The sequence below is a fragment of the Lutra lutra genome, chromosome 8 (assembly GCF_902655055.1).
Source record: "Lutra lutra chromosome 8, mLutLut1.2, whole genome shotgun sequence".
NCBI classification, from domain to species: Eukaryota; Metazoa; Chordata; class Mammalia; order Carnivora; family Mustelidae; genus Lutra; species Lutra lutra.
Window position 1 is genome coordinate 42,714,642 of NC_062285.1, and position 18,142 is coordinate 42,732,783.

Here is an 18,142-nt window from a genome sequence, read left to right on the forward strand (position 1 = left end):
AACATTTTATTTATTTGTTTGTTTGAGAAAGAGAGAGAAGGGGGAGGAGCAGAGGGAGAGGGACAAGGAGACTTCACGCTGAGTGTGGAGCACCACACGGGGCTTGATCCTACGACTCTGAGATCACAACCTGAGTCAAAATCAAGAGTCAGCCGCTTAACCGACTGAGCCATCCAGGCACCAACTACTTTCTTTGCATGGGTACTGACTGGCCTCTCTCTCCTCCAGGACTTACCAAAGGTGCTTCCTCTGTCTGGAATCTCTGCCCTGAATATATGATATTATCTAGATACATGTACTATAAAATTATCCCCTGGCACTCAGTAAAAGCTCTGCAAGTGTCAGGTATCATTATTATAACATCTGTCTCATTATATTGAATTACTCGTTTACTTAACCCTGTCAGTGGACTGTGAGGCTCCAGATGATAGGAACTGTCCTTTATTGTCCTTGGGTGCTCAGTACTCACAGCCTGGCACAGAATAAGCGCTTAATAAAAGCAGGGCTCGATGATACTTCCCTCATCCTTCTGTCATGTCTTTTCTTCCCACCTAATATGTCTTCTTCTTTCTTCTGGGCCAAGGAAAATCACAGCCTTTCCCGCTAGCTACATCAGACCACATGGACTTTTCCTTTCCCACTCCAACAATACAGTTGGGTTCATTTGCCTCACATTTCTAACCTTCCTGAGTGTTTCCACATTTCCTTTCTTATTCCTCACGACAATCCCAGGACTGAGGAAACAGGCAAGAGGTGGGGAGGGCCAGGGAGATCCAGACAGAGGGTCAACTAAGTGCAAGGCAATTTACCCACATTTTCTCTTTCGACCTTCTAAGAATCCTTATGGAAACGGATGTCTTTATCCCTAATTCAGAAATGTGAAGATTAAACCTCAGTAAAAGTTAATATAACCTGCTGAGGAACACATAGGGATTAAACGATAGGGTGGGTTTTGAACCTGGTGTCTCTGACTCTGCCAGTTCCATGACATCAAGTGACCAGATTTGTCTATTAACTGTTTTATCCAAGCTGGACAGGGCAGGAGGTAACAGGTCCTGATTTCTAGCCCACTAGATCTTCCATCAGATCACTTTGTGTGTCATAGTAAGTCTGTAACACACAATTTAACAATAAATCATGATATCTTACCTTGTTGCCTGTTTTATTTATATTAGATCCCATAAGATTGGTACTATCTCTCTTTCTCCTGACAGGAATTGGGTCATAAATATTAACCACTCTGAGCCTTAGTCTCCTCTTCTTTCAAATATCTATCTCACAGGACTGGTGTCAGCCGAGCGCAAGGCTGGAGTGGGGGTAGAAACCAGACAGCATACTTTGGTGTTTCTTGCTCCTCTTCCCCCTTTAGCTTCGGAGCATGTTTCTTCTGAAGTCACAATACTTTTGCTTTGAGGATGTGCGGTCCCTTTAACGTCTTGAGTGACTTCCGCGTAGCCCTGCCCATCTCCCCTCCCCACTGCCCTGTTCCAAGCCCCACCCACTGCTTTTTGCCCTGGGCCAATTAACGCCCAGACTTCTCAGGACTGGGAAGTTGGATTCCAGACCGGGCGACTACTGGCCCATTTGCTCCGGGGCGGATGTTTCGCGTCAGTTGGTCGCAGACCCCTCGTGGCCCTCTTCTCAGCGGTTGCGCTGTTGTTGTAACCAAGTGTCCCGCCCCATCGTTTCCATAACAACAGTACACAACGCCTCCCGGCGCCTGCCCCCTCTTCCAAAACAATCCTTCCTTGTCAGGGCCTAGACCCTCTCCGGAACCTCATTTTTTAGTAGGGCGGAACCAGGGTCCGAGCCCCTTAGTGAAGGATTGGGTGGGAGGGTTGGAGAGGGCGTCAGTCTGGTGCCCCAGAGGGGACGGGGAAATGGGGCTAGAGAGGGTGGGAAAGTGAAAAGAAATGACTGGAGCAGGGGTTAGGGAAGGCAGGGAGGGGAGGGGTGTAGGAGGTTGGTAGGAGAACCTGGCTGAAGGGGGAGGCGGGAAGACCTGGGGAGAGGGGAAGTCAGGAAGCAGGGAGGCAGAGCTTCGAGAAGACAATTGGAGCCCCTGTGAAGGGCAGGAAAGGCCTGGGAAGGTACCCTGATGGGAGAGAGGTCCTTGGTGGGAAGTCAAGGTGGAGGCTGGGCATCAAAATGAGATGCTCACAGGGATAAGGAGGGAAGCACAGTTGGGAAGAGATCAGGGGTGATGGGAAGGGCACCCCGTCAATGGAGGCCAGGAGCTGAGGGTTTGCTAGAGCTCAGGTCACATTATTTTTGGGGAGGTGCACTGAGCTTGATCTCTCACTCCAGAGCCTTCAGCAGGGAAGAAAGATGTCAGATGAAGAGCTGGAAGACTTTGAGCCAGACCAGGACGATATGGAAAAAGAAGATGATGAGAAGGAGATGGAGGAGTGGGAGGACTACAGGAAGGAGGGAGAAGAGTACTCAGAGGAAGTGAGAGCTGGAAACGGTGGGGTCCTAAGGCTAAGGGAGGGGGTTGGGACAAAAGGGATGCCTGACTCCACTTCTTCTTGCAGTGGATGCTCAATCCCCTCACCGAGGACATGATGAAGGAAGGGCTTTCTTTGCTCTGTAAGACGGGCAATGGACTGGCTCACGCTTATGTCAAGCTGGATGTTAAAGAGAGGTGCGCTTATGGGGGGACCAGAAGAGGGCTGAGGTTGTAGGGTCCAATCTCCTCTCTCACCCTCCTGCCTGGCTGTTGCCACTGGGAGTCTGAATCTCTCTTACCTTGGCCAGTGGAAGGGAAGGATAGAATTTACTTTCCAGGAGCCCTGTGGGTCCCTGCTTCAGAGCTGGCCTGGGGAATTGGAGGCTATGAGGGTCTGTCAGGGGGATTCCTACTGGACTGGACTCCTCCTCTTGTCCTTCAGAGGGTCAGTTCTCGGCTCTTCACAGATGGAAGCCCCTGCTCCCTGTGAAGAACCCACCTACTTTCTCTCCCCCTCCCTCACCACTCCCATCAGTCACCCATTCTTCTCTCCAGTACAAGCCATCTCCACATTGCCCTCTGCTGTAGCGTCTCTGCCAGTCCTTGCTGGATTCTTCACTCTAACTCTGGCCTCTGCTGTCTCCTAGGGACCTGACCGACATCCACCTGTTACAGTCCTACATCCATCTGCGCTATGTGGATGTTTCCGAGAACCACCTCACAGACTTGTCCCCACTCAATAATCTGACCCACCTGCTCTGGCTCAAGGCTGATGGCAACAACCTGCGGAGCGCACACCTGAACGAGCTGCCATACCTGCAGATTGCCAGCTTTGCCTATAACCAGATCACTGACACTGAGGGCATCTCCCACCCTCGTCTGGGCAGCCTGGATCTCAAAGGTGGGTCTTTTAGTCGGGCTACACAAGAGTCTCTCCTTCCTAGCTTGGGGCCAGCAGAAGCGGGCAGTGTGGTCTTGGGCTGTGCCACACAGTAATCTCCATTCATTCATTCATTCATTCATTCAGACAGCCCTTATGATTCACTATGACATTTCTATGTGCTGGAGATGTAGCAGTAAACAAAACAAAATCCCTAGTCTCATGCAGCTTACATTCAAATAAGGGAGACAGACAGCTACCAATGGGCATAATAAATAAATTTATGTATGATGTGGTGAGGAAATAGGTGCTGTGGAAAACAGATTAGGGTAAAGGGACTAGGTAGAGGCACAGGTGGTAATTTCAAACAGGCTGGTTAGGACAAGCGTCAGTGAGAAGCTGACATCTGAGCAAAGAATTGAGGGAGAAGAAGGAGTTAAGCATGGGGGTTACTGGGCAGTCTTCATTCCCTCCTCAAAGGCTTGGATGGACATGTCCATTTGGCCCTTGCCCCAGGGCCCCAGAGGTGTCAAGTCTGGAGCTGTCCCTCCTCATAGACACCTCACATTAGAGGGACAGGATGATACAGAGGCTCCCAACATTCAGGTTCTACCTGAATTGGAATAGCTCTATGAGCTCATACCACCCTCTTGCTCCTTAGGGAACCGCATCCGCAGGGTGACTGGTCTGGACCCCCAAAAGCTGATCAGCCTGCACACACTGGAGCTGCGGGGGAACCAGCTGGAGAGCACCCTGGGAATCAACCTTCCTAAGCTAAAGAACCTCTTCCTGGTAGCTCACTGGGTTAGGGGGTGGTCGGTATGGGGAAGAGGGCACAGTTCAGGGCTGAGGGGTGGGGGGCAGGGTGCCTGGCTTCTAGTCGGCTCAGCTATTAACCTCACCATCATCATGGGCATTTGGTATCATTTACTGAGCCCTTCCTACTTTGTAGGGCTGATAATACATAACACAAGGGAATAGAGACAATTTGCTTTGATACAGGTAGTAGTGTAATTTACAGATATCAGACTAGAGAAGCCACTTGAATGTTAAGTCTTTTTGGCTCTTGAGCTTCTTGATTCTAGGGAGGTGCTGAAGCCATTTCTGCTCAGTGGAGCAGTGGGGCACATGGGCTTCGGCGTGGGTCAAAGCATCTCCTCCTGAATCAGAGGGGGCTTTGGTGGGATGGGGATGGTTACTGCTGACCTTTCTCTGGACTGGCAGCTTTTCCTAGACTTCTTTGATGTCTACCCCCATCTCTACGCACTTCCACTCCCCTCCTGCACCCCTGCACTGCCACTCTTACATTTCCTGTGTCTCTGACTTCTCTTCCCTGTCCCTGCTACCTTCTCCCGATCTCTGTGCTGTATCCTGGGGGCTAGGCCCAGAACATGCTGAAGAAGGTGGAGGGCTTGGAGCACCTAAGCAATCTCACCACCTTGCATCTTCGAGACAACCAGATTGAAACGCTGAGTGGCTTCTCCAAAGAAATGACATCACTGCAGTATCTCAATCTGAGGTATTCACCCCTTCCTGGCCCCACCTTGTCCCTGCCCTGGACCAGGAGCGGCTTCTGACCCCACATTCCTCCCTGGCTCCAAAGCCCCAATCCTAGCCTGCTCCTAGACTCTCCCCTCATCCTCCATCCTGGTCTTTAGCCCTCCTTTCCTTACTGTGTACAGCCTCGGACCCCTGAATCTTTACTAACTCAGTCCACAGTTACTGAGAACGTGTGACATACCAGGCTTGGTGCTGTATTCTGGGAACATCTAAAGGAATCAGAGTTGGTCCCTGTTTTCAAGGGATTCACAATCTGGCTCCAACTCTCTTTTCTTGGTCCTATTCCATGTAAATTTTCTCTGCCCTTCTTCACCTCCTGGACTCCCATTTCCCTTCCCATTTCCTGCCTCTCTTCTCCTGAGCCCTACTTGTAAGGTATGGCTTCCTTACTGGTATAAAAACACAAGATGTTCTCATATTTGAGAAGAGAAGAGTATTTGAAAGAAAATCTCTAGATGGAAAGGCACTGGGGATTGATTGGATTGGTGGGGGGGGTGGATTTTCTTTCAGTAACCCTTGTCCATCGGAGGATTTTATGTGTGTTTCTTTAAGCAAGATGGAAGGTAACTGCCTCCTTAGTCAACATAGCCAAATCCTCAAAACTGGCAAAGGAAAGAGAACCTCCAAGTAGGGAGAGATGGTTGCATCTTGGAGCTCCCAATTCCTGCCATGGCTCCTGGAGAAATCTCTTGTTAATTAGTTCTGCTGTGTTGGTCTGGTAGAGTTGGGGGGGCTTGCTCTTTTCCTATTAATAATCTAGTCAGAGAAAATAGACCCTCCTCAATGGCTACTAACTGGGGTTGTTTGGACATAAGTGTAGGGGAGATGCCCCTTAATGACTGGGAGATGCCTCTGGGGCCAAAGATGCTAGATCCCTAGCTCCAGGCTCCTTCCTAAGGGGAGTACAAACCTAGCACCCACCTCCATGAGCTCAGATCCCAGTTCCTTCTCCACTGGCCTGGGTCCTGCTTTCTAACCTTTGATTAGGTACGATTGATACACAAGCACTTTGACACTGCAAGGGAAATATCCCCCCTCCTCTCCAACTAACGAGACAGGGTTGGTGACATAGCTTTGCTGCTCCAAAAGGAGAACTACGACCAGCATGTTACAGAACAGACCGTGGCACTCACAGTGTTCTGGAAGGGCTGAGGCAGCACTAGAGTAGGGCTGGACAGCCCTGGCTCTGCTCAGGTTATCCAGCTATGCTGATCAAGCCAATCCACAGAGGCAGTGTTTCTAGGGAAACCAGAGCCCGGTGAGAGGTTCTCTCAGGACATATCTTCCTGGTGGTGGGGCCCCCAAAGCCCATTAATCCCCCCCGGGGTGAATCCCTCCTGACCACACCTGGCAGGGGCAACATGGTGACCCACCTGAGGGAGCTAGCCAAGCTTCGAGACCTGCCCAAGCTGCGAGCCTTGGTGCTGTTGGACAACCCGTGTACAGATGAGAACAACTATCGCCAGGAGGCCCTGGTGCAGATAACACACCTCGAGCGCCTGGATAAAGATTTCTTCGAGGAAGAGGAGCGGGCCGAGGCTGATGAGATCCGTCAGAGGTTGAAGGAGACCCAGGAGGAGGAGGCTGAGGCTGAGCATAACTCCGAACTGAAAGTGCCATCCGTGTAGCTCTTCCAGCCTCGGAGGATGGTGAGGAAGCTGACAGAGAGGCGGGAAGAGGAGGCCAAGGGTCTGTCAGCCGGAGCCAGAGAAGTTGCTGTAAGAGGAGGTGGTTGAGGAAGGAATATGGCAAGGAGATCCCTTGGAGAGACCAGGCTTAGGAGTTAGGGGGTATCTTGGGGTGGGGAGGAAGGACCAGAGGGGCTTGGCGGGGAGCTGAGAAAAGGCTTAGGAGAATACGTTAGGAGAGGAAAGTTAAGGGAGAGAATTGGGGTGGCAGGCAGAGATGCCCCTGTGCAGCCACACATGAAGGTCAGCTGGAAAGGACCGGTCTGGGGTGTGGTGGTGGGGGCGCTGGGGGTGGAGGGTGGAGGTGGTGGTTAAGGATGGGAGCTGGGCTGAGGAGAGGAGGCAGGGGAGGAAGATTTTGCACTAAAAATCTGAATCTAAAGATAACAGGAAACAGGGATGAGGGGAAGAAAGGAGGACAGGATAAGGCAGAAAGAGAGTGAGGTGACCAGCCCAGGGGAGTATGGTGGTTGGGCACTCTGGAAAGGGGCACAGGAAGCAAGGGGAATGCAGTAAGGCCCAGGGGCTTTCCTTCCGCCCTCTTCCTCCAGATCAAAGACGCTGGCCCTAAGACCTGAGAAGACTCCCAGAGAGCTCCGCTTCCACATTCAACCCCTCATCCTGAGACAGAGCATGGCTTCTCTTGGCCCAGACCTGGGATTTCATCACAGCCTGCTGCCCAGGCTCTGTAATGGGCACCTGGGCAGCGTCTGGGTGGGTCTGATTCCTGCCTGAAACCTGTGTGTGTGTGTGTGTGTGTGTGCGCGCGCGCGTGTGTCTGGGGGTAGGGGTGTGTGTGTGTTGGGGGGGTGGCTCAGGCAGGTGTAGGGGAACCAGGCCGGGATCTGCCCAGGGGATGCTTGCAGAATTGGCTGCAGAGGAGCTGCGGAGGCGGAGGGGTGTGTGAGAAACAGTTTGGTTTTCAAATAAAGAGACATTTTGATACTCTTGTGTCTGATTGGGGTTGTGAGACACCAAGTCTGTCATAGGCTTCACTGGTGTGAGGCTGTGCCTGTTACTTTCCAGGGTAGCGGGGCGTGGGTGTGAGCGCGCGTGGGTGCCGGGCCTCAGGGCCTGGGTCGCCCCCGCCCCCCCACATTTCTCTTCTCCTGGCCTCCCCCCATCTCCCCCATCGGCCTCCCCCCATCTCCCCTATCCGCCCCCCAACCGCGCTCCTACGTGCTCCTCCGCCGGAGGCTCTGACTCATCGGGGGCTCCGGGTCACATGCGCCCGCCCGGCCCTATCGGCGCCTCCCCCCGCCCGCCCCCCGCCCGCCGCCCGGGAGCCGCAGCCGCCGCCGCCACCACTCCCGCTCTCTCTGCGTCGCCGCCGCCGCCGCCCCTGCCGCCGCCGCCCCTGCCACCGCCACCGCCACCGCCACAGGCTGAATCTGCAGCCCCGAGGTGAAGCCCCGGCTGGCCCCTGCGACCCTCTGGGCCCCCTCCCCTAGCCACCGTGGCCCCCCCATCCCCGCCCGCCCGCCCTCTCCCCTGGCCAGCGCGCATCCCTCGCCCCGCGGCGCTCCGCACCTCCCCCGGGCATTCTCCCTCCCCGACCTTCTGGGACCGCTCCTCTTGGTTTCCGGCTGTTGCCCGCTCCTCATCTGAGCGCCAGGCCTCCCTGCACCTGTTTCTCTCTAACTGCGCCTTTCTCTACCCTTGTCTGACCCTCTCCGCACACCTCTTCGCCTCGGGTTCTGTCCATGTTAAGTTCGGGGTCTTCACGGGCCGTACATTTCTATCCTAGCACGTCCCCTGGCTTTGCATCTGGAGAAACGTCTTCTCCCATTCCTCAGCATCCCTAGACTTCTATCTAGACTCCTTTCTTTCCCACTACCCCCCCACCCATTGCCCCTCTCCTTTTACATTACCTCTCGATGCTGCACGGGGGAGGGATGGGAAGAGGGGAGGATTTGTCTAGGGGATGCGGGGTGTTGGGGAGGGGGGTATTGGGGAGTGGGGAGGATGGGCCCAGCCTTGCCTCTTCCCCCAGATCTCTTCTCCCTCCCCACTCAACTCCCAAGGACTGAGGGCTTCCCCAGGACCCTCTCGCCACTGTACATCTCTTGGGAAGAGAAGGGACAGATGTTTGGGAGAGGGGCTAGGATCTTGGAATGGGGGTTGGGGTGTTAAGTTAGGGTGGGTTGTGGGCTCTGGAGAAGAGGCCCCAGCTACCCAGACAGTCCATCCTTTTCTTGGCTCCAAGGAGAAATGCAAGCCTGGCAGCCATTACACTCTGAAATCTGGGGGAACCCCACCAGAGGGCTGCTGGAGCTACTGAGGGGGCAAGGGAACCTCTCCCAGGGCCCCTCCCTCCTCACTGCGGTGTCCTCCCTTCTCACCGATTGATCCTTCCCCTCCCCCCACTGCAGTGACCTCCCCTTCCTCACTGCATTGACCTTCGCTCCCCAGGGGGTGGGGGGGATCCTTTCTAAAGGCAGGACTGCAGCCAGCTCCTCCCCACCCCCCACCCACTGCAGTAACCTCTTTCCCATCCCTCCCAGCCTCTGGTCCCTCCCACTGATCAGGCTCCACCTCTCTAAACCTCTTATCTTTCTCCTTCCTTTCCTTCCACTGGAGATCTCAGCCATCATGTCGATAGAGAAAATCTGGGCCCGGGAGATCCTGGACTCCCGTGGGAACCCCACGGTGGAGGTGGATCTCCACACTGCCAAAGGTAGTGAGCCTGGCCTTGGGTCTTCCCACAGCCCTCAGTCGGGGTTTTCCCTGGCCCTGGAGGGGGTGATGCCTTGATTCCGAGTGGGGATGGGGTGCTGGGCCAGGCTTACAAGCCTGGATTATGGGGGTTGCATCCTCTCTGTCCAGGGGAGCCAGAATAGGCCAATCTGTATGTCCTGTTTCAGTGTATGAGGTATACCGTTCCAATGCACGTCTGTGCGTGCCCCGGGCATGTGGGCGTGTGTGTGCTGACAGCATAGCTTCGTGTCTGTGGGGTCCTCCTTGTGCATGTGGGACCTCAGCTGCACAGATGAGGAGGCCACTGCTTGTGTGTGTGTGTGTGTGTGTGTGTGTGTGTGTGCGTGCACGCGCCTGTGCGTTAGAGAGCAGTGTGGTGTGGGGATGGGACTGGATGTGGCAGGCAGCTTGGAGCTGGAAGGCTGAAGGAATCCCTAGGCCCCTGAGTATCCTTCTGTGCCCCTCCTTATTTCATGTTCCTCTCCCAGGTCTTTTCCGGGCTGCGGTGCCCAGTGGAGCCTCCACTGGGATCTATGAAGCCCTGGAGCTGAGGGATGGGGACAAACAGCGTTACTTAGGCAAAGGTGAGGCCCTTTCTCTTTTCCAGGCTCTCCCATGCCTCAGCTTTCTACTCTTAACCTTACACCAGTTCCCAACCCCCTTTTTGCATGCCCCCCACTTCTGGCCCCTTCCACCTGACCCAGCTGGGCCTCCCTGCCTCTCCCCAGGTGTCCTGAAGGCAGTGGACCACATCAACACCACCATCGCTCCTGCCCTCATCAGCTCAGTGAGGCCCACTCTTTGCTGGGGGCCAGGGAAGGGGGGTGGGCTGGGGCGCTGGTGGGTAGGACCACGATCCTGAAGGAATCTTGGATTAGGGGAGAAGGGATCCAGGGGAGAAAGGTCCACCTCTTGGGAATCATGGTTACCAAGGAAGGGTGGGAAGACTCCTTTACCGCTCCCTGTCCCTGTGGGGTTCAGGTTCTCTAATCCAGACAGGCTGCTCTCCCAGGAACCCTGGCCAGAGGGGAACCTGCCTTAGGGCCCAGCCTCCATGCTGGCCTGGGGTGATGGTGGCTCTGCCCACAGGGTCTCTCTGTGGTGGAGCAGGAGAAGCTGGACAACCTCATGTTGGAGCTAGATGGGACTGAGAACAAATGTAAGCTGGGCTGGGCGAAAGTGGGGAGGCGGGAGGGGGAGGACGTGTGGAGCACATACTGTGGAGCACATACTGTGGAGCATTAGGAAGGACTGTCAGGAGTTAGCCCAGCTTCCATTCTCCTCCCAAAGCCAGAATAAGAGAAGATGAATTTAACTGCAGTGGGAGGGAGTGACATTAGACAGAAGGAAGAACTTCCTTGCAGCATGAAGAGGGCGAGCTGGCAGGAGATAGCCTATGGTCTCAGGATGCCTAGAAATAGGTGGAGCTCTCTGCCCTTTCCCATCACGTCATGTTTGTGTGTGTGTGTGTGTGTGTCCCCCGCTATTTTCAGGGGAGCACTGATGACATGTTGTAGGAGTGGAGAGGGAGGAGGGGGTCTCCTTTACTGGCTCCTTTTGGGAGTGCAGGTGGAAGCCGGGGCTCGAAAAGATGGGGCCATTTTTGCTCAGTGCCTTCCTCTATAATCTCCCAGCCAAGTTTGGGGCCAATGCCATCCTGGGTGTGTCCCTGGCCGCGTGTAAGGCAGGGGCGGCCGAGCGGGAATTGCCGCTGTATCGCCACATTGCTCAGTTGGCTGGAAACTCAGACCTCATCCTTCCGGTGCCGGTGAGCCCGTGCCTGCCCTGCTTGGGCCTCTCCTGGGGGTGGGCGTTGGGCGGGGGGAGCATGAGACCTTGTGAGGAATGATGGGGGAGAGTGCATTGAGGCAGCTAAAGAGAAAGAATGGGGGCAGGAGACTTTGAGTCTGGGAAATGGGGGCAGACACTCTTGGGTTAACACTCTTGGGGGTGGAGGAGGGAAGTGCTCTGTGAGTTTTCTGTCCTGTGGCCCCCCCAGGCCTTCAACGTGATCAATGGTGGCTCTCACGCTGGGAATAAGCTGGCCATGCAGGAATTTATGATCCTCCCAGTGGGCGCTGAGAGCTTTCGGGATGCCATGCGACTCGGGGCAGAGGTCTACCACACACTCAAGGGCGTCATCAAGGACAAGTATGGCAAGGATGCCACCAATGTGGGAGATGAAGGCGGCTTTGCCCCCAACATCCTGGAGAACAGTGAAGGTGAGGCCAAGAGCCCCACTCCCTGCTTGAAGTTTCACTCTGTCCTGGGACATCAGGAAGGGCCACACACTTCACCAGGTCCTGAGGAGTATGGTGGCCCTTGAGCTAGCTCCAAAAGGTACCAGTACTGGAACTGGGTCCCAGAAAGCCTGCCACATTCACATGCAGGCCTAAGAGGACAGTCTTTACCGGCCCAGCTAGATTTGTTACCTATCTATCTATCTATCTATTTGTAGAAAGATAGATAATGTATCTATATCTGTCTATCTATCTATATATATAGTTTAAGATTTTATGTACTTGAGAGAGAGAGAGAGCGTGTACACGCATGAGTGGTGGGAGGGGCAGAGGGAGAGGGAGAAGCAGACTCCCCACTGAGCAGGAAGCCTGATGCGGGGCTCTATCCCAGGACCCCAAGATCATGAGCTGAAGACAGACGCTTAACTGACTGAGCCATGTAGGCACCCCTTGTTAGCAACTCTAAGTTCTTACTGGAGGCCCTGGGAATGCTGGGAAGTGGTCTAGGTGCCTTTTAGGATCCATCCTGGACTTGAACTTCATAGGACTCTCAGTTTGATGAGATAATATCATACTCTATGGATTCTATTCTAAGTCTGACCCATTTCCACCCCAACCTCTCAGTGAGCCTCTAAGATCCCTAATTTTTCTCTGCCTTGGCAAGAGCTGTATGGTGAATAAAAACAACAACAGGAAGTGGCTGAGAGTTCAGGTTCTGGGGCCAAATTGCCTCTATTTGAACCTTGACTTGAAGAGTTACTGGCTGGTGATCTTTCTTACTTAACTTCTCTGTGCTTGTCTTTCTTGTCTATAAAATGGGAATAATAACGGTATCTACCTCTTAGTATCATTGTACTTAGGTGACATAGTTAGCCCTCCGTAAATGATAGCTATTTACAAACAACCTGTTATGAACAGAATTGCATTCCTCTGCCATCTTAGAAGATGGCCTGCCCTTCCCAGCCCTGGGGAAGACCCCACCAGCAACTGTAGTCAGGTTTCTCCCCAGCAGTAGTCCTCCATCTGGGCTCTGAATTTCTTTCTTACTCTCATTCCTCTTTGCCCACCCTTCCTGCCGTTAATCTCTCTGTATTCCATCCCCAGCCTTGGAGCTGGTGAAGGAAGCCATCGACAAGGCTGGCTACACAGAAAAGATTGTCATTGGCATGGATGTCGCTGCCTCGGAGTTTCATCGTGATGGCAAATATGACTTGGACTTCAAGTCTCCTGCTGATCCTTCCCGATACATCACTGGGGACCAGCTGGGGGCCCTCTACCAGGACTTTGTCAGGGACTATCCTGGTGAGAACAAGGGGTGTGGGAGGAAGGGCAGCCTGAGGGTCAAGGGACAGGCAGGGATGTGTGGGCAACTCTGGACTGTACGTGGTGCTGGTAGGTGTCAGGCAGAGGTCTAAGAAGAGCCTGAAAATCAGGACCGAGCATGGGGAGGAGCCAGGTCCTGAGACCAAGAGCAGAGACAAGCTTTGTAGGTAGTTTAAATTTGCAGGTACCCATGGTGAATCTGTTTTATCTACTTCTGTCCTAATTAAAGTCATGTGTTCCAAAGTTACCAGGATCACAGGGAGGGCTTTGGAAGGAACCAGTGGTGGTGAGAGGGTGACGGGGCCCAGCAGGGAACTTGTATGTGTCAGTGTTTTTTGTTTTGTTTTGTTTTTAAGATTTGTTTATTTATTTGACAGAGAGAGAGAGAGGGAACACAAGCACGGGGAGCAACAGGCAGAGGGAGAGGGAGAAGCAGGCTCCCCACTGAGCAGGGAGCCCGATGTGGGGCTCCATCCCAGGACCCTGGGATCATGACTTGAGCTGAAGGCAGATGCTTAACCGACTGAGCCATCCAGGCGCCCTGTGTCAGTGTTTTTGACTGATGAAGTTGTGGATGCTGAGTGGACCGGCAGGCGCTGTGAGAGTAGAACAGAAAGGCTGACGAGGAGCCGAATTACCCTCTCCAAGACTTCAAGGGCTGTGACCCCCACAAGGAGGAAGCTGGTTTCCATTTTCCTGAGACAGAGCAAGAGAAAGTAGACATAAATGCAGAACGAAGGATTTCGAATAGCATTGAGGAAAAGCTTCCTAGTAGTGAAAGTGGGGAAATGCAAAAGAGTGAGAGTCTTTTGAGAAAGACTCTGAACCATTGGGTTTTTTGGGAAGGTTTTCCTTTTCTTTTTTTCTTTTATTTTCTTTTAAAGATTTTATTTATTTGAGAGGGAGAGAGCATGGGGGTTGGGGGAGCAGAAGGGGTGGGGGAAAGAATCCCAAGCAGACCCCATGCTGAGTGTTTGGAGCCCGATGCAGGGCTGAATCCCACAACCCCGAGATCATCACCTGGGCCGAAACCAAGAGTCAGACACTCAACCAACCGAGCCACCCAGGTGCCCCTGGTAGGTTTTCTGAAAGAATCGAGCTGAGAATCAGGCAGGCTTATCTTGGAGGCAGGGAAGCAAGGATAGGCAGGCTCAGTTAGCCAGGGGAATCTATCCATTTCAGGGAGCCATAGTGGGGAGGTGTTCCTGCCTGATGTGGAGCACCTCCTGCTCTCTCTCCAGTGGTCTCCATTGAGGACCCCTTTGACCAGGATGATTGGGCTGCCTGGTCGAAGTTCACAGCCAATGTAGGGATCCAGATTGTGGGTGATGACCTGACGGTGACCAACCCAAAGCGTATCGAGCGGGCCGTGGAGGAAAAGGCCTGCAACTGTCTGCTGCTCAAGGTCAACCAGATCGGTTCGGTCACTGAAGCCATCCAAGCGTGAGTGTCCTCTGGCTCTTCCTGACCCAGCAGCCCGTTGCTACAGGAAACCTCCGGCAAGTGCTCCCAGCCTCGTCCTGGCACAGAGGCTGAAGAGAGTGGGGAACCTGTAGTCACTTTCCACCCCATGCCTTTTGGCCCTCCCAGAGAGCTTTGTGCCAGACCAGTGTTGGGGCTGGGAAGGGAGTGCCCTGCGTGAGGGGCTGGGGGTCAGTGCTGGTGTGTGGCTGCAGGTGCAAGCTGGCCCAGGAGAATGGCTGGGGGGTCATGGTGAGTCACCGCTCTGGAGAGACTGAGGACACGTTCATCGCCGACCTGGTGGTGGGGCTCTGCACAGGCCAGGTGAGTGCAAGGGAGAGCTATGTGCAGTTGGTGGGTTCTGGTCAGGTGGCTGGGTCTCTCTTTCCACATGTTTTCGGGTGTCAGGGGAATGTCAAAGGAGTGTTAAGTTTTCTTATAGGAGACGGAGGGGCAGCCACTGAGCTGCTTATCTTTGGGCACGTTTCAGATCAAGACTGGAGCCCCGTGCCGTTCGGAGCGTCTGGCTAAGTACAACCAGCTCATGAGGTGAGGATACCTGGGGGCTGGGAGCCCAGGGCCCAGAGGGTTAAAAGCTCTGTTTGCTCACCATCCCACCTCCAGCACCCAGGGCCTGGAAAACAGTAGCTATCCAGAAAATACTTATTTTGGAATGATGGCTTTACTGATTAGCGGCTCCCATAATCACGTGGGAATGCCCACGCTTGGGCCAGGACATCAAAGCAGCTGCTGTGACGGATTTGGAGGATAGGGGCCCCCCGGAAAAGAAGCAGGATCCTCCCTGCTTCCCTGACTCTTTCCTCTCTGGCTCCTCTCTCTCAGAATTGAAGAAGAGCTGGGGGACGAAGCCCGCTTCGCTGGACATAATTTCCGCAATCCCAGCGTGCTGTGATCCCTCTCCTTGCCCGGAGACTAGGAACCCCTTTGCCACTCTCCTGGAACCTCTTTTTTCCTGTTCTGCTCTGTGACACCTCTCCCCAGACCCCCCGGCTGACCTGCTGCGCTCTTCCTTGGCTTGTCTAGCCCCGGCTGTGTGCTCTTCCTCCTCTGGGTTCCACACTCTCCACTTCTCTGTCCTTTCTATTCTCTCTCCTCAAAAACTGGCCATGGGACTGAGGATTATAAGGGAGTCCATGGAAGAACAGTCAGGGTCTGGGAAGGGTGCGTCTGGGTTGGTTGGTGAGGCGTGTTGAGAGGGGCCGTGTGTCACTGTGTGTGTCGCTTCCATCTGTCTTCCATGTTGTGTAGGAATCAGGAGGCATGGCCAGCCGAGGTGGAGGGGCATGCTGGCGGCATGATCGTGCCTGGCCTGAGCTCTTAGTGGATTATTTATTCATTTATTTATTGTTCATTTGTCTTAATCAATTTCTCATTTCTCCCTAACTCCAGTGTCCAAACCTGGCCTGACCGGAAATGAATGTGTGTGTGTGTGTGTGTGTGTGTGTGTGTGAGTGACGTGGCCAGAGATTCCGAGATGGCCTGGGGCTGGGAGGTCTTGCTGGAATGGGAAGGGTAACAGAAAAGGGCCTTGCTCATCAGCTCCTCTGTGTCCACCAGCCCTTAACCGAAAGCCGGCTTGGTCCAGAGGTAGGGCTGTGGGCCCGGGGACTCTTTCCCCTAACTCTCTCCTCAGCCCCGACTTCCCTGTTCTTCCTCCAGCTGCACCAGAGCAATGTCTCACTCCCCTGTGCCACATTCCACAGTTGCCACCACCTCTTTGGTGTGGAAATGAGCACCACCATTAAAGTCTGAATCACAGTGCTTTGTTGTGTCTGAAGAGTCTTACTCTAGTCCATACGAGGGGAGAGAAGATGGAGCACCCGGAAGTTGGTGAACCTGCATAACAGAGCTGGGGAGGACCCAAAAGAGGAGGAAACTGAACAAGTATGGCTAAGATGATGGCACTGGCTACCCCTCCCTGGCCAGGTGGGGACCCTGCTTCCCCTGCCTTGCCAGCAGAAGCCTGGCCCCAGGACCCAGGCAAATGAAGGGTTCTCAAGTCTGGAGTCTGAGCATTCCTAGAAGTGTCAAAGATTTTGTGCATGTGCGTTTTTAGGAAGAGGGGTTCAGAGTGTCCTCAGATTCCTGTAGGAGACCAAGCCATGGATGGACTAGAGAAGTTCCTATCTAGGCGTCTCCCCACGGGCCATTCCGAGCTGCACCAGCACTGTGTGGGTATCACCTGTGAGATGGGGAACTAGGGAGAGAAGAGTGGAAAAGAGTGGAACCAGTGGACACAGAGGAGGGTCTGAGGAAATGGAGTCTTCTAGTAAACTGGGGAGTCAGAACCATGAGTGCTGGGTTGGCCTGCGTAGGGCCCCCATGTGCGGCTGGAGACCCACTATCACTCTTCAGCTCCAAGGGGGCCCTGACTGACTTTGACTGGGGCCCAGCAACCACCCAGAGGGAGAAACCCTCTCTCCTAGGGCTGGGATACAGATGGAGCCCAGCATGTAGGGGCTACACATGGGGAGCTGTGGCCACTAGAGGGAGGCAAGGTTCCGCTGGACGCCATACTCACCCTAAGCTAGGGGTGGGATGGGAGGAATTTCAAGGTTGTCCCTTCTGTGGGCCTCCTAAACTGCTTCTACTCTGAGTTCTGGTCCTGCGCTCTCTGCCATTCTGCCCAGCTCCAGGACTAGAAGAGGATTTGTTCCTGTATGGGCAAGACCCATTTCTCTGTTCTTCTTTCTGTGTCACTGACACCTCAGCCATTTTCAGTTCAAAGAGCTTCTTGCCCCTGTTCCTCTATGCCTCTTTTTTTTTTTTTTCCTCTATGCCTCTTAATTTCAGTGTGGACATCTCATCTTTCCCTTCTCTCCTGTCTCCTGGCGCCCCTTTCCGTTTCCCTTGGGGCACACTGTACTTTTCTCTGGGCCTCTCGGTTTTCTCTGGGGTCCATGATAGCCATCTTTCTTCTCCAACTCCTGGACTGACCAGGACTGTTTCGGACCTCTGCCCTTTCCTCCTTCCTTGCTAGGTGGCCTTCTCTGGCAGCCATGCCCACCCCTAGCCACCCCCCCCCCCCCCCCGCCTGCTCCCGCCAGGTACCGGATTGGATTGGGTTACAGCTAGTTGTCTGGGCCTCCCAGGCCCCTCTCCCCACTTTCCCTTTGTGCCATTGCCTAGATACCAGTGGGTTGTGGGGGGCTGGGGCCATAAAGGGAGCTGGGATGTGTGATGATGGGGTGTGTGTGTGTGTGATGCACCCCAAAGCTGAGTGGTGAGCCTGGTCCTCAGGTCAGAGAGGAATTGGAGGTGGTAGGCCCTGGCTTCTCTGATGGTCCTTATCTTCCATTCCTACCTCTGCCTAAATTTTTCTTTTAGGTTCAGGTGTGTCACCATCCTAGCCTATCCCTCAGTGGTTAAAAAACAAGAGAGAGCAGTTCAGCCTTGAAGGGAGACGGGAAGGGCCTGGGCCACAGGCCCAGTGGGAGACTGAACTGAGAAGTTCAGAAAGAGAGGAAATGCAATGGAGAGTGAGGAGGAGGAGTCTTGGAACAAAGTTGTGGGGGTGGGGAGAAGGAGCTGGGGCCATTCTAGGGCACTGAGGAAGGGAGGGCAGGGATCGGCGGGGAGAAGGAGATAGGGAGCTGGCCTGGTCTCTGGAGGGCCCTGAGGGATAAAAAAAGGTGGGCATGGGCTAGAAAAGTGAGTGGCCAATACAGAGGCTTTGCAGAAGTGTGGTGATTCACTGCTAGGCCACAGAAGCCTTCTGGCTGGGTTCTCCAGTGCTTTAGAATCTGTTAGATCTTTTTGGTAGTCCCAGAACCTGGCTGAGCCTGGCCCAAGGAAGTATGAGGCAAAACCCACTGAATTGCTA

The 18,142-nt window shown here is 54.0% G+C and overlaps 2 protein-coding genes across 5 annotated transcripts; both read left to right on the forward strand.

The window, feature by feature from the left end:
* Positions 1 to 1,559: 1,559 nt before the first annotated feature.
* LRRC23 (leucine rich repeat containing 23) lies at positions 1,560 to 7,537 on the forward strand. Of its 4 annotated transcripts, none has more exons than XM_047739656.1 (8): positions 1,560 to 1,787; positions 2,308 to 2,451; positions 2,535 to 2,644; positions 3,097 to 3,350; positions 3,991 to 4,121; positions 4,712 to 4,848; positions 6,244 to 6,539; positions 7,127 to 7,536. In XM_047739656.1, the coding sequence occupies exons 2-7, from the start codon at positions 2,329 to 2,331 to the stop codon at positions 6,515 to 6,517; spliced, it is 1,029 nt and encodes a 342-aa protein (XP_047595612.1). In that variant the 5' UTR covers positions 1,560 to 1,787; positions 2,308 to 2,328; the 3' UTR covers positions 6,518 to 6,539; positions 7,127 to 7,536. The 4 variants fall into 4 exon arrangements, 3 of the variants coding, with proteins under 3 accessions (XP_047595612.1, XP_047595613.1, XP_047595611.1); XM_047739657.1 differs by having other exon boundaries at positions 1,560 to 1,699; XM_047739655.1 differs by having other exon boundaries at positions 1,561 to 1,803.
* Positions 7,538 to 7,918: 381 nt separating this feature from the next.
* On the forward strand, positions 7,919 to 16,080 carry ENO2 (enolase 2). The gene is made up of 12 exons (XM_047739654.1): positions 7,919 to 7,981; positions 9,156 to 9,254; positions 9,763 to 9,858; positions 10,003 to 10,061; positions 10,364 to 10,433; positions 10,909 to 11,042; positions 11,274 to 11,496; positions 12,619 to 12,816; positions 14,079 to 14,280; positions 14,514 to 14,622; positions 14,789 to 14,847; positions 15,142 to 16,080. The coding sequence occupies exons 2-12, from the start codon at positions 9,170 to 9,172 to the stop codon at positions 15,209 to 15,211; spliced, it is 1,305 nt and encodes a 434-aa protein (XP_047595610.1). The 5' UTR covers positions 7,919 to 7,981; positions 9,156 to 9,169; the 3' UTR covers positions 15,212 to 16,080.
* The last annotated feature ends 2,062 nt before the right edge of the window (positions 16,081 to 18,142 follow it).

Coding starts and splice junctions, on each gene's coding strand:
- LRRC23 (XM_047739656.1), top strand. CDS start 2,329: ATGTCAGATGAAGAGCTGGAAGACTTTGAGCCAGACCAGGACGATATG. Junction 2,645..3,096: donor AAGCTGGATGTTAAAGAGAG/GTGCGCTTATGG, acceptor GCTGTCTCCTAG/GGACCTGACCGACATCCACC. Junction 4,849..6,243: donor CTGCAGTATCTCAATCTGAG/GTATTCACCCCT, acceptor CACACCTGGCAG/GGGCAACATGGTGACCCACC.
- ENO2 (XM_047739654.1), top strand. CDS start 9,170: ATGTCGATAGAGAAAATCTGGGCCCGGGAGATCCTGGACTCCCGTGGG. Junction 9,859..10,002: donor ACAGCGTTACTTAGGCAAAG/GTGAGGCCCTTT, acceptor GCCTCTCCCCAG/GTGTCCTGAAGGCAGTGGAC. Junction 14,623..14,788: donor TGGGGCTCTGCACAGGCCAG/GTGAGTGCAAGG, acceptor GGCACGTTTCAG/ATCAAGACTGGAGCCCCGTG.